General features: G+C 53.9%; 1 protein-coding gene across 18 annotated transcripts in view; it reads right to left on the minus strand.

Moving 5' to 3' along the window:
* Positions 1-800: 800 nt before the first annotated feature.
* The window catches only part of LOC309444598 (uncharacterized protein), an 82,904-nt gene continuing 71,600 nt past the window's right edge, over positions 801-12,104 (minus strand). For 6 of the 18 annotated variants that reach the window (XM_082062569.1, XM_082062567.1, XM_082062563.1 and 3 more), the window contains 3 exons: positions 10,873-11,059; positions 9,758-9,902; positions 1,972-2,231 (listed from right to left, as the gene is read on the minus strand). In XM_082062569.1, coding sequence (XP_081918695.1) covers positions 2,159-2,231; positions 9,758-9,902; positions 10,873-11,059 — 405 coding nt within the window. In that variant the 3' untranslated portion in view covers positions 1,972-2,158. Of the gene's footprint in view, positions 1,638-1,971; positions 2,232-2,260; positions 5,167-9,757; positions 9,903-10,172; positions 10,226-10,872; positions 11,060-12,104 lie in introns of those variants that run through there. The other 12 variants (XR_014185091.1, XR_014185092.1, XR_014185093.1 and 9 more) reach the window with 9 other exon arrangements.

The following is a 12,104-nucleotide window of genomic DNA, read 5'->3' on the forward strand; positions in this document are numbered from 1 at the left end:
TGAGAGCCGGCCCGGGGTTTATCCTGCACGCAGGGTGAGCTGGGGCTGCGTGTCCATCAGTGCCTGTGGGGACCAGGGACACAAACACCTTCTGAAACTCTTTGGGTCGCAAGCTAGAATTTTCCATGGTGAGCCTTTGTGTGAAGGTGCATTTAATTCAAGTGCTTGATTAACCTCCTTTCAGCTATTCCCGAGTTATAGAATGAGTGGAAAAACACTTGCATGTGAAAAATCACTAGTGTTAAAAATAATTCTAACCACAGGAAGAATAACAAAATAACCAGACTGTATCCTCGTGTGGCCTGAATGTTCCCGAGAAACAAACACTTGTGAATACAACAAAAATGCTTTTGAGAATGCTCAGGTGGTCTATGCGAGGCCGTCGGGCCGGGAGGGATCAGAGAAAGAAGGAAAAAGAAAGGGGGGTGTGGGGGGAAGCGGAACCAGCGGGAAAGCCAGTCTAATCCCTGCGGGCGGCGCAGGGACACGGGACTCCGCGTTGGAAGCGCCGCATTCCGATCCGGCCCCGGATTCCTCCGCGCCCCGCCCCGCCCCCGCGTTGCCGGCGCCGCCCGGCAGGGGTCGCCCTCGGCCCGCGCTGCGCGCGCGGCGGCAGCGGCTCCTCCCGGCGGCCCCAGCGGCACCTTTGTTCTCCCGGGCCGCGGGGCCGCCCGCTCGGGCTCCGGGGCGCTGCCCAGCGCCGGGCGCGCGGCGCCGCGGGAGCGGGTCCCGGGCGGCCCTCGGCGGCTGGACGGCGGGAGCGGGCCGGGGGGACCCGGTGCCGCAGACACCGCCCGCCCAGCAGCACCGCGGGGCTGGGGAGCGCGTCCCCCGACCCGCCGCCTGCCCGGGCCCTGCCGGAAAGCGGCGGTTTCCCCCTCGGTCACAGCGGGAGCCGTGCGTCGGGCCCGCTGGCGCTGCGCGGTGGCGGTGCCTGTTGCCCGGTGCCTGTTGGCCGTGCCCGGTGTGCGGTGCCGCCGCTGCGGCGTTGCCCGGGGCCGGGCGGGGGAGCGGCTCCCAGCAGAGCGGCCGCCGGCCGGACTCATGAAAGGGAAAACAGGAGCAGAATTCGCGCTCGTGGAACTTTAATGAGCCTGAAAGGTTATTTCTCGGCGGTTCTGGTGATAATTTCCAATTCTCTCTGTTCATAGGAAGCCAGCACCTCTGCTCTAATCACACGTGGGTGCTGTCAGGGGCACAGTCTGTGTTTGGCTGGTGAGGAATATCAAGAAACATAAATTATCAATAGCGTGGTCAGAATCTACAGGGGAGAAAAAACAAACAGGAAAGTCTTGCGTGGCTTTGCATTCTGCAATGAAAATTATCTCATTATCCTTTCCAGGGTCTCAGCCAGCTACTTGAAAAATACTTATTAAAAAAACATGGTAGCTCTTGGGAGAGGGTCCCCTCAGAGAAGGCAGAAAAATAACTGGATGTGTAAAAATAGAGGAAACAGCTACACTGGCAAAAATAAGGAGGAACCTGCCCCACTGTTCCCAGCTCAAGCAAAGCTGAAGCAGATCCACCTCTGTCCCTCCAGCCGTCTGCTGGTTCTGGACACCTGGACGAGGCGGGGGTGACCTGTCATGGTCACAGAACGTGGTCCCTCGGTGGTTCATGCACTTACAGCGACCGAACTGCTGGGACATGAATGGTGCACCTGGACTGTTCCATCTGAATCGGCTCTGGGCTCCTCCCAAACCAGCAGCAACAGCAACAGCGCGTGGGATGGGAGAAGGGGAAAGCAGGGAGGCCAGAAAACAGGGAGCTGGGTGAGGGAGCACAGGAGAACCCCCACAGGTTGGGCAGGCACGGGAATGCAGAAATAGAGGCAGAAAGAGAGTATTCTCATGCCCTTCCTTTCCTTGGGGTTAACCATAAGTCTCTGGCCAAAAAGAAATGAGTAGTCTAAGATGCAGAAAAGATAAAGCATAAAAACGAGGAGAAACAAAGTTGATACCACACATGTGCTACACAGAAAACTTCATTAGCCCCACTGGCACAGCATTCATCGGAGAAAAACAAATTGGTAGGGGCGGTGCAGAGGGACTGACTGCCAAGGGAGGAAGTCCCGCATTTACCATCTCTCGATGTCTCCATGTCCGGCTGAACGCCCTTGTGATGCTGCCTTTGTCACACAGGTCATTGCATCCCGCAGTCACACACACACCCGTCTTGGCTGCAGGTACAGATGGTCAGATTGCACGATCCCTCCCTGCTCCTCTCTGAATCTACAGAAACGGAATGCAAAAAAGGACTGAGAGAACACGCTGTTATTTGTGTTCTTTGATACCAACATCAGCATTTATCTGCAGGGCTCCAGCTGCATTCTCTGGTTGAGTGCTTGTGCCAAGTGGTGGGAGGTGGGCAGGAGCCCCCAGCAGAATCACGGAGCCATAGAGTGTCTGCTCCTCGGCACCAAACCGTGTTGGCTGGAGCGCTGGGCCTGTTCCTGGGCCACCTGGGCCGTCACTCTCCCGTGGCCTGTGTGGCAGTGGCCTTTGTGCTTGAACGTGCCATGGAGGTGGGATCCAAAGGAGTCCTGGCGATGGGTGCAGGTGCGGGCGCTGTGCGGAGGGAGGTTGCGTGTCCAGGCCATTCCCCGCGGTTCTGCCCGCCCGGACTCTGTCCACAGCCTCATGCAGCCCGTCCGGCGGGGCTGGGGCTCCGGGGCAGACATGCCTGGGGATAGGACAGGGCTGCAGTGTTGGGAAGCTCATCTTAACTCATCATTTCTTGTTTTTCAGATGTTTAGCAGCTGTCCCTGATCTTGAAGGTACAAGACACAGCCTGGTGGTCTTAACCCCACTGAAGTTCTGGGGCATTTGCACTTTATTTTAAGATTTTGCTCACAGTCCCAGCTGCTGTTGCTCTGTTCCCCCTGAGGAGCGAGGCCTTGGGGCTCTACTAGATAAAAACAGATATAGATGGAGAGATGGTTCTATGGAAATGTTTGCTCAGTGCCCAGGAGCAGCCCAACAGGCAAACTGACTGTTAAGAATTATTAGGAAAATAATGGAGAGCAGATCACAGTTATGCCACTGAATAGATCTGTAGTGGAAACTGCATTGTGATTACCATATGCAGCTCTGGTCTGCCTCTCTCAAGAAAAAAGGAGTTGGAAGGGTTTCAGAGAAGAGCAACAAGGGTGATCAAATACAAAGAATATTTTCCATATGAGGAAAAAATAGATAGCTTGGAAAAGAAATGACTGAAGAAGATTATAAAATCAAGTTTGGCATATAGAGGTTGTCTGCAGTATGATTTTTCATTGTCCCTTCAGTGTAAGAACCAGCAACACTCAAACTAGCAGGTAATAATAACTACAAAACAAAACCAGTTTTTTAATGTCATGCTGTGTCAGACTGCTTCACACAGGGTATGGTGAGCTCCCAAAGTTTATATGCACTCAAAAATAAACTAAACGTTTTAATGGGAGAAAAAAAAGTCCACTTCCATTGACTAAACGCAGCCCCCCTGGTCTCCACAGCAGCAGAGCTCACGTCAGCCCCGTCCCCGTGTCGGTGTCCCTGACCTGCCCGGGGTGGGTGTCAGGCAGGACCTGCACTCAGTGGGTCTCACCATGTAATTCCCACCATGGGAACGTGGGGCCCAGGGGAGACGTGGGGCCTGTCCCAGGAGCTCTCAGCCGTGTCCCGCGGGGGGACGGCGGCTGGAGTGGGTCAGGGCTGCGTGGCCGCACTGGTCGCTCCCAGCCCACTCAAATGCACTTTGGGCACAGGGAACCCTCGCCGCCACGGCAGCTCCTGGAGAGTGGCTCCCATAGACGGTTGTGCCAAGTCCTTCTCCAGCAGCATCTACTGCTTTGAGCTTTAATCTGCTTCTAACACTAGTGACTGTTGGGTAGTTTTCCAGCAGGCTGTGTGTTGACCAGGGCTGCGCAAGCGTGCTGCTCCTCTTTTGGTCAGCTGGAGCACTGGGTTTGGCCACAGCAACTGATGTCTGTCAGGAGCTGGTGTGAGAACCTATGATAAGCTGTGGAGAGCGAGATGGATCACTGTGGCTTCCCAGTGAGTGCAAAACTGCATTTATTTCTGGTGCGCACAGTACCAGGCTCTCTGTCACATTTCTCATCTTCATGTGGAATTTGGGCAGCTGTCATTCCCACAAGACAACTTCAAATGAATGAAATTACTATTTTTCATGTTACACAACATGATTCCAAAAATCCCAGTGCAGATGCACTAGCTAGACTCCGAGAATCAATCGCCAAATTGCACCGTCTCCTTCTGGAGCAAGCTGCCAGTGGAGAAACTGAAAACAGGCTTTGTAGCTATATTGGAACTTCACAGTCGATTTTAAGCCTCTTAGACAGTATTATACAGAATGCAAGTTCATGCTGAGGGCTATCGACTCCAGTATGTGCCAAGCTGCAGGAACACCCGTGCCATGGCTGGTGTGACAGCACGTCCCTGCCCCAGCAGCACGGCAGATCACAGAGCCGCTGCCCGGGTTTTCGCCTCAGCATCCTTCTCATTGCCATCCTGCAAAGGGAGTGTGCAGACACAGGGTGAAATGCGCCAGGAAACAGCAGCATCTTCAAAACGCACAAAGGGATTAGCGCAGTCTGAAACAGCCGCGTGCTGCCCTCTGCTCGGGGTGCGGAGCTGCTGCCTGCTGGGCCCGGGCTGGACGAGGCCAGTGTTGGATGTGTCAGATGCATCCAGATGCTGCTTTCCCAGGTCAGTTGTGCTTGTCAGCGCACTCCGTGTCAGAGTAATTCCACATCCTTGCAGTGTAAATCCTGAGCTCTCCCTCATGCAGCCATGGTGCTAGGGAATGGCTGCATGCTGGAATGCAAGACTATGCTTTGAATATTGGTAATTAATGAAGAGCAGGTTCTGTGTGTTAGAGCAGCAGGCAGCATTCAGTGCTGCAGCCGTGCTTCAGCAGCACTGGTGACTGACGTCCTGTGTGTGTAGCGTCGGAGTAAGAAGCAAATTGCTGGTTATACGGTCTGTGTTGTTGCCGGCCTGCCCTGTGCTTTTGTCCCTTCTCACAGTGACCTTGTACCACAACTGCTCCCATTTGCCAGAGTTCCATGAACACCCCCAGTATGTGGAACTGCTGGGACACATTGTAGGTCTTCTTAAAGCATCCTGATGGGTGCCCCTTTAGCCAAGTCCTTTCCTGCTGCTCTCCCAACTACCAACACAAGGAAAACACATCAGACAACCCAAGGTGACGCCCCTGGGCACCTGTAAAGCATCGCTCTGTGGGCAGCACGGGCAGAGCTGCTCCTGGGGGCAGCTGCTTGGGGCTGTTCCGCTGTCACCTCAAGCGGTGTCCCCGCTTTGTCACACACGTCCCACTCTGCTGCACACCATGCTCTGCAGCAATCTAGCAGTCACAAATCCTCCCTTTTTTGATCATGCAGCAATTCTCCCACACTATTATTTTTGTGTACCTTCCACTGCAAAAATGAACAGGCCAATACTGAGCTGCAATGAATGTTCAGCAGCATTTCCCTTTCACTTCTGTTAGATCATTCTGTTTACTGGCAGACAATGGTAATCAGCCAAATATATTAGAAGTATGGTTTTAGTGAGGGTGGGTCTGCCTAGCCCGCTTCCACATGGTAACCGAGAACATAGTGAGTGCAAGTGGCCCCAGCTATGGTTTGGAAATGCTCCCCTATTTCTGGAGTTTGTTGGTACAATAGCAAAATTATGGACTAGAACACGTTCCATTGCTTGCTTTCATTCTGAATTAAAGACCATCTACTGAAGACTCTCACTTCAAAAAACAGCCAGGCACTTTCTAATATCAAGCAAAATGCCTGAAGAATAAATTGCTCCTATCAGAAATAAAGCATTTTAGTTCTGCCACAAGCAGGGAGATCTGTGTTTCTAAGTCTCTCCAAAGGCAAGTCCATCTTTCCTGCTTTCCTCTCATTTTCTTTTGATGCACAAAGCCTGCATACTGCAGCGCTGTGATTGGATTCAGCTTTGGAGCAGTGTAATTGTAAATATTCATTGGAATCCAAACTGGTTTTCCCAAGTCTCTCTTGAAGGCTCTGCAGCTACACAAACAGCCACGGCTCCGCGTGAGCCGCACAGCCCGGGGGCTGCCGGTTCTCCACAGCCCCACCGGCTGCTCTTCAGAGGCTGCACAGACAGAAATCAGCCTCACAGCCCATTTTCGCCAATGCTCTGCTGTTTTCTTTATTCCCTCTTTAACGTTTGTACTGTAGCACAAGTCTCAGACCCAGGTACTGGTCCGCACAGCTACCACCGTTCCCTTGCCGGCCATGCCTGCTGGCTGTCCCATACTTCTGGCCCAGTCTGTCTGTCTCATGCTTCTGGCCCTGTCTGTCTGTCCCGTGCTTCTGGCCTCATCTGTCTGCTGACAGCGCTGGGGTGTCTGTGTGAGCTGCCGTGTCCTCCTACACAGTGTGTGGTATATGGGGTGTGGTGTATGGCTGTGCACATTCCAGCCTCCCACTGAGGACCCATAATCCAAGCGAGTGCTGCTTAGAACAAACACGCTGCTGCTCAGCGTGGGGCTCTGTGGGCACAACGTGCATCTCCTGCGAGATGCGCTGCTGTTACTGAGAAAGTGGTTGGATCCACAGCCGAGACCCTGGCAGTTGTATCTTTCCAGCTGCTGCAGCTCCATGACCGACTGCAAGAGCAGGAGGGAGGCAAAAGGCAGGAGATTCCTGCAGCCCCGGAGGAGCAGAGGCAAGGTGTTTCCGTGGGCCAGCCACTGCACAGCAGCACACGGCATCGCGCTCCCTCGCTCTGCTGGTGGTCTCTGACTGACGGCTGTGTTGCATACAACTCATTTTCAGGGCAGCACATGTAAGAAACTGCACATTCTGCTGAGGAAGGAAATTGAATCCAAAAGTTCTGATAGCAAATCTGTGCTCCCATCTCTGCCTCACTGGCTCGTGTTCACCGCCGCGGGTGGGACGGCAGCGCTCAGGCCAAGGCTCACGGCACAGCAGCACATGTCACACAGATGGGGTGCCGGAGCCTTCTTTACCCACTGACACCCTTCAGGCTCTACTTGTTCTTTCCAGCAGACGTCAGAATGTGTTGGCTGCTGGGTGACCCTGGGCCGCGCAGGCTGGGGCTCTTGGGGGAGCACACGGGGGCTCTCCAGCCTTTTGAGTCCCAGGATCAACACCCAGTGGGAGCAGCGCAGGGTCCCTGGCAGGAGAACACACCAGGCCCTTCGCTGCACAGAAACCTTCCTGGCACGAGCTGGAAGCACTGTCCTGCCTTTCCAGCTCTATTTCCAAAGCAGCACAAGCAGTGTTCTTCAAAGCTCCTGCTATGATGATTTATCCAGGTCACGGTGAGGACAGCTGGCTAACTGAGGTTAACAGCTTTCTTGGTTTCATTTCAAAAAGACATTAGCATGGGGGCTGTATTAAACAACGATATGGCAAATCCTGATTCATTCACCAGGAGAGCTCATGGTCAGGTGGGGACCCAGCTGACAGGCAGGGCTGTGCTGCGAGCCTTTCTGCAAAGGGCAGGACCATAACTCATGCTCCCGGTGCTAAATCACCCCGACACTCCTTGCAGAGGCTTCTGGGATCTGCAGCCACCGACAGGCATCCCAGGACCACAGCCATGGGAGCCCAGAGCCCCCAAACCGGGAGAGTTATCGGCAACTTGTCCGGCTCAAAAAAAACAAAGCAAACCAAGATTGGGGCCCTTCTGTCTGGAAACAGGATGATGGAAAGGAAACATGACAGAGATCTATAAAATCCTAAGTGTCACAGGGAAGGTGACTAAAGAATGACTGTTTGTGGTCTCTTCCAATAAAACAACAGAAAGTGTCAAGGGACAGGTTCAAAATGAACAAAAGGAGGCGGCTCTGTGTCCCACACATGGTCAGGCAGTGGTACTCAATGCTACACGACATTGCAAAAGCCGGATAATAGCTGAGTTACAAAGCTAGTTTGATTAGTTATGGAGGAAAACTCCTCAAGGACTGTTGAAGTCTCCTTTGGGGCTCAGGAAGGAGGTGGGCGAGCACCTGGGACAGTGTCACCAGCTGCCCCTGCTTTCTGCATGGAAAAGAGCTTTTCCCAGACACGGGGATAAGCTGCTACATGCACTGACACAGAACTGGGTGGAACACTGTTCTGATCCAGAGTAGAGTTATATTTTTATGTAATGGGGCTTTATGTTCAGCACTTTAATTAGAAATTTTGTAAGAGAAAGTTTAGAGCTGGGTTGTTTTATCTGTCAATTTCTCACCGAAATGAGCAGGAGGTTCAGCTGAACTGAGTATAAAGAGATGGAGGGATGGGAAGGAACTAAGACAGTGTAACTGTAAGAAGAAACAGAAGTGTGATTCCTGCTCTGCCACACTGTCCTTGCACAAATCAATACCTGGTCACCTGGTGAGAACAAAACGTGAGAACAAAACGCAGGCGTACACTGACACGCTCATTTGTTCACACCCAGTGACAAAGACACACAAACTTCCCACTCCCAGCCCTCCCGTGGGCTCACAGCACGTCCAGCCCACACTGTGCTGGCTCTTCACACACAGAGAACAATGGATGACTTGGCAGCAAACGGAACAACATCTCTTTTATTTTCCTTCAAATGCAATCAACAAAATAATTGCATCATATTAATATATGATGCAATGTGTATATTTTTTGTATATGTTCATATTCATATAACATCTTCATCATCACCAAATTAACTGAAATAAAATGTTTCCACTTTGAATAGTAAGGGACTCACCCCATTTTAAAATGCTGCCTCTGACCTGCCGCTCAGACAAACCAGCTGTGCTGAGCTCATTCCAACTCTCCAGCATGCTGGTACCTGGGATTCCGACATCAGGAGTACCTGCTTTAGTCTTCCAGACACTGGGAACATTTAACTATTAAGTTGTTAAAATAGACATAATTTTTCTGGCTAATAGGGTGCTGAAAGAGATGGGAAGTGCCGCTGTGGAGGACACAGGTGCAGCGGGCGATCCCGCCGCGTGCAGCAGCAGCGGCAGCACGCATTCCCAGGTCGCGCTCTTTGCTGTTTGCCACCTGGATCTCAGTGGCAGCTTGTGACCAAAATCTGCTCAGGACCAGCGGTGCCCGAGGGGACGTCGGGCAGCCTGTGGCTGTGAGATGGGGAGCGGCGCGCTCTGCAAGCAGGCTGACATAAAGGAACTGAATTCACTGTCTGAGCAGACACTCCAACTCGCGGCAGCTGCGGGGATGGGACGAGGAGCTGCAGCAGGGCCGGGCAGACAGAGCTGGCACGGGGACAACGGGCACCTGCACAACAGGCCTCCTCTCGGGTCTCACCCCCATTGCCTGCATGTCCTGCAGCAGACTGGGGATTTCATCCCCAGCAGCAGAGCTGACAGGTCTGGCCAAGCCTCATCTCCTGCTCCCTGCACGTTGCTGCACCTGCAGCCGGGACAGTGCTGTCTGGGAGGCACCGTCTCTGCCGGCCACCCCGCTCCCTTCTCACCAAGGTCAGCAGCAGGAGCAGCACCCAGCACGTCTGTGCATCACAGCAGTCACTCCCTCAAATCGAGCACAATCCCAGCACCTATTTACAGTCAGCAGAGCCGCAGCTGCCTCCCGGCTCCCTGGACTTTCCCCTCCTCACTGGGAGTTGAGAAACATCTGTAGCCCTTCCTTATGCTGCTACGTAAATGAGAACAGTAGATTGTCAGTGCTGCTGTGAATGCGTTCAATGAAGTTCCCTTCCCAGGCTGGGCTGCCGAGCAAGCGCGGGCTGGTGTCTTCCCCTACCTGCCTGGGGCCCCTCCTGCAGCTGGCGGCTGGGGTCCGGGTCCGGGCTGAGCTGCTGGATCCGGCTGTGTTTCTGCTGCGGTTCTGCCTGCCGCTCCCTCTGCCTGGTCTGCAGTTGATAGATCCTCTGCTCTTGAGCATCCAGCTATTGACCCGCCCAGGGAAAGAAAGAAAAAATGGAAAAAAAAATCAATTAATACTAAACGGCTTAACAAAACCCCGAACAGCACAGGCCTGATGCTGCTGGGGGTGGGGATTGTCGGGAGGAGACACCCCCCCACACATTAGCTGCAAAAACCTGATGTTCTGGGGACAGGAAGCCAATATGGTAGGTGTGATCTGACACGGACGCCCGCGGCAGCTGCGGTATGTCCAGGTCGGGGAAGGCAGAGGCTCTGCCGCAGCGGGTACCCGCCTCTGCTCACCCAGGGGGTGTCACACAGCCTGGGCGAGGGCAGCAAAGAGCACCTGGGGAAAACCAAAGTTATTCTAAGCAGTAACTGAATAGCCAGCTCCTGATCAGGCTGTGTGCTCCTCTGCCCTGCACTAATGCCCCTTAAGGCATTTCCCCCATGGCTGCCATTGCAGGGTGAAGGGGCCGGGGAGCCCAGACAGCCGCCCCTCATCCTGCCAGGACAGGGCTGGGCTTGCAGGGTTTGGCATTTTCGCGTGGTGTCCCAGCTGTAAAGAGTTTAGAGAAGGAGGGAGCAGTAAAGGATCAAGAACGTCAGCCAAGGAGCAATTAGCATGACAAGCCTCAAGTATCGATCCTGGAGCTAACAGTGCTGCAGCAGCTGCAGTGGAGTGGCTCCTGGCCGCTGACCCCGATTCCTTCGCAAGGGACATCCCCAGGATGCTGCTCCCCTTGCAACGGGCGAGAGGAGCTGTGTCTGGTGGGTGCGAACGCCTGTGGCTGGGGCTCTGCCCCAATCATGGCGGGGAGGCAAGAGAAAACGCTGGCTGCACAGCCCAGAAATTGATCTGCTCAGTGTTTGAAATTCAGCATTAACAAAGCTCTGAGCTGCTGGCCAGGGCTGTGCAACATGTTGCCATAACCGAGGGTCCCACCTGCCACCAAGCGATCACTGGGGCTGAGAACAGCGTGCTGCTCTTACCACTCAGGAGCGACTGCAGCAGCCTCGCTTCATGGGGAAGGGGCTCTCCAGAGCTGCCCAGTAACACAGTGAGGGAATGTGCAGGGGACAGACACCGCAGACATCTCACCGAGACCCCCAGGCCCACCTGTCCATGCCCCTCGGAGCTGCTGAGCACGACTGGGCTGCCAGCAGCACCGGGGACATCCTGCAACACACACGGCGACTGAAGGGACTAATTAATGTTCACTGTCTTACTAAACCTAGAGAGAATTTCGATATTAATTAAATGCTAACTGATTAGTAAAACATATTTACTGAAGATTGTCACCCAACTGTCAACATTCAATAAATACATTAATAATCAATTTGCATGTAATTAACATAAAATGACATTAATGTCTACATTAAAGATGTATTGGAGACAATGTTATTAGCACAGTAGCCTGCCGTCCTCCAAGCTGTATTCCGTATGCAAGTGACGCTTTCAAACACTGTGAAAAAGGTCATAGCTGTCCAGCAAAACACTCTCGGAAAGAAAAAAGAAACCATTTAAATTCTGAGTGGATGTGAGCGCGTGTGTGTGCTTACACGCCCGTACGGTGCAATAGTAGAGCCCATCTCTGTGCTACGGGACGCAGCAGTGAGCGCCGAGGCTGCTCCCACTCCAACCAGAGATGGTCTGCACGTCCTCGGCTTTGCCTCAGTACTAATACATCTGAGTCTTCTCAGTCTAGGGAGATTCCCCAAGACTGTGTGTGGTTATTTCTTCTGTATTTGCCAGTGATGAGAACAAGCACCAGGGCAGGGAGGGCAGCACCTTGTTGCCAGCTGCAGACACGTTCCTCCCATGAGGCACAGGTTGACGCTCTGTGCTGTGAGCCAGGCTCCGGGAATGAGGTGCCACATCCCTCCTGCAGCCCCAGACACAACCTTTCCAGGGCAGTGCCGGATGAACAGCCAGGAAACCCCGGGAGGTACCGTGGAGCCCTCGTCACCACAAACATCTGCAACATGGGTGCAGGGACACAGCAGCTGGGGCTGCCCCTCGGCACAGCACGGTCGGGGATGGCAGGGAGCTGGGCTGCGCGGAGACACGGCGCCCTCGGCGGGAGGTCGGGCACCGGCAGCTGGCACTGGGGCGGGGGGTGCCCGTGGCCGCGAGCTCACTGGGCTCCATCCATGGGCTGCCCTGTGGTGGGGGAGAGACGGAAGGAACTGGTGTCTCCTCTGCACACAGGACAAACAGCCCC

The sequence above is a fragment of the Streptopelia decaocto genome (genome assembly GCF_964273445.1).
Source record: "Streptopelia decaocto genome assembly, chromosome: 11".
NCBI classification, from domain to species: Eukaryota; Metazoa; Chordata; class Aves; order Columbiformes; family Columbidae; genus Streptopelia; species Streptopelia decaocto.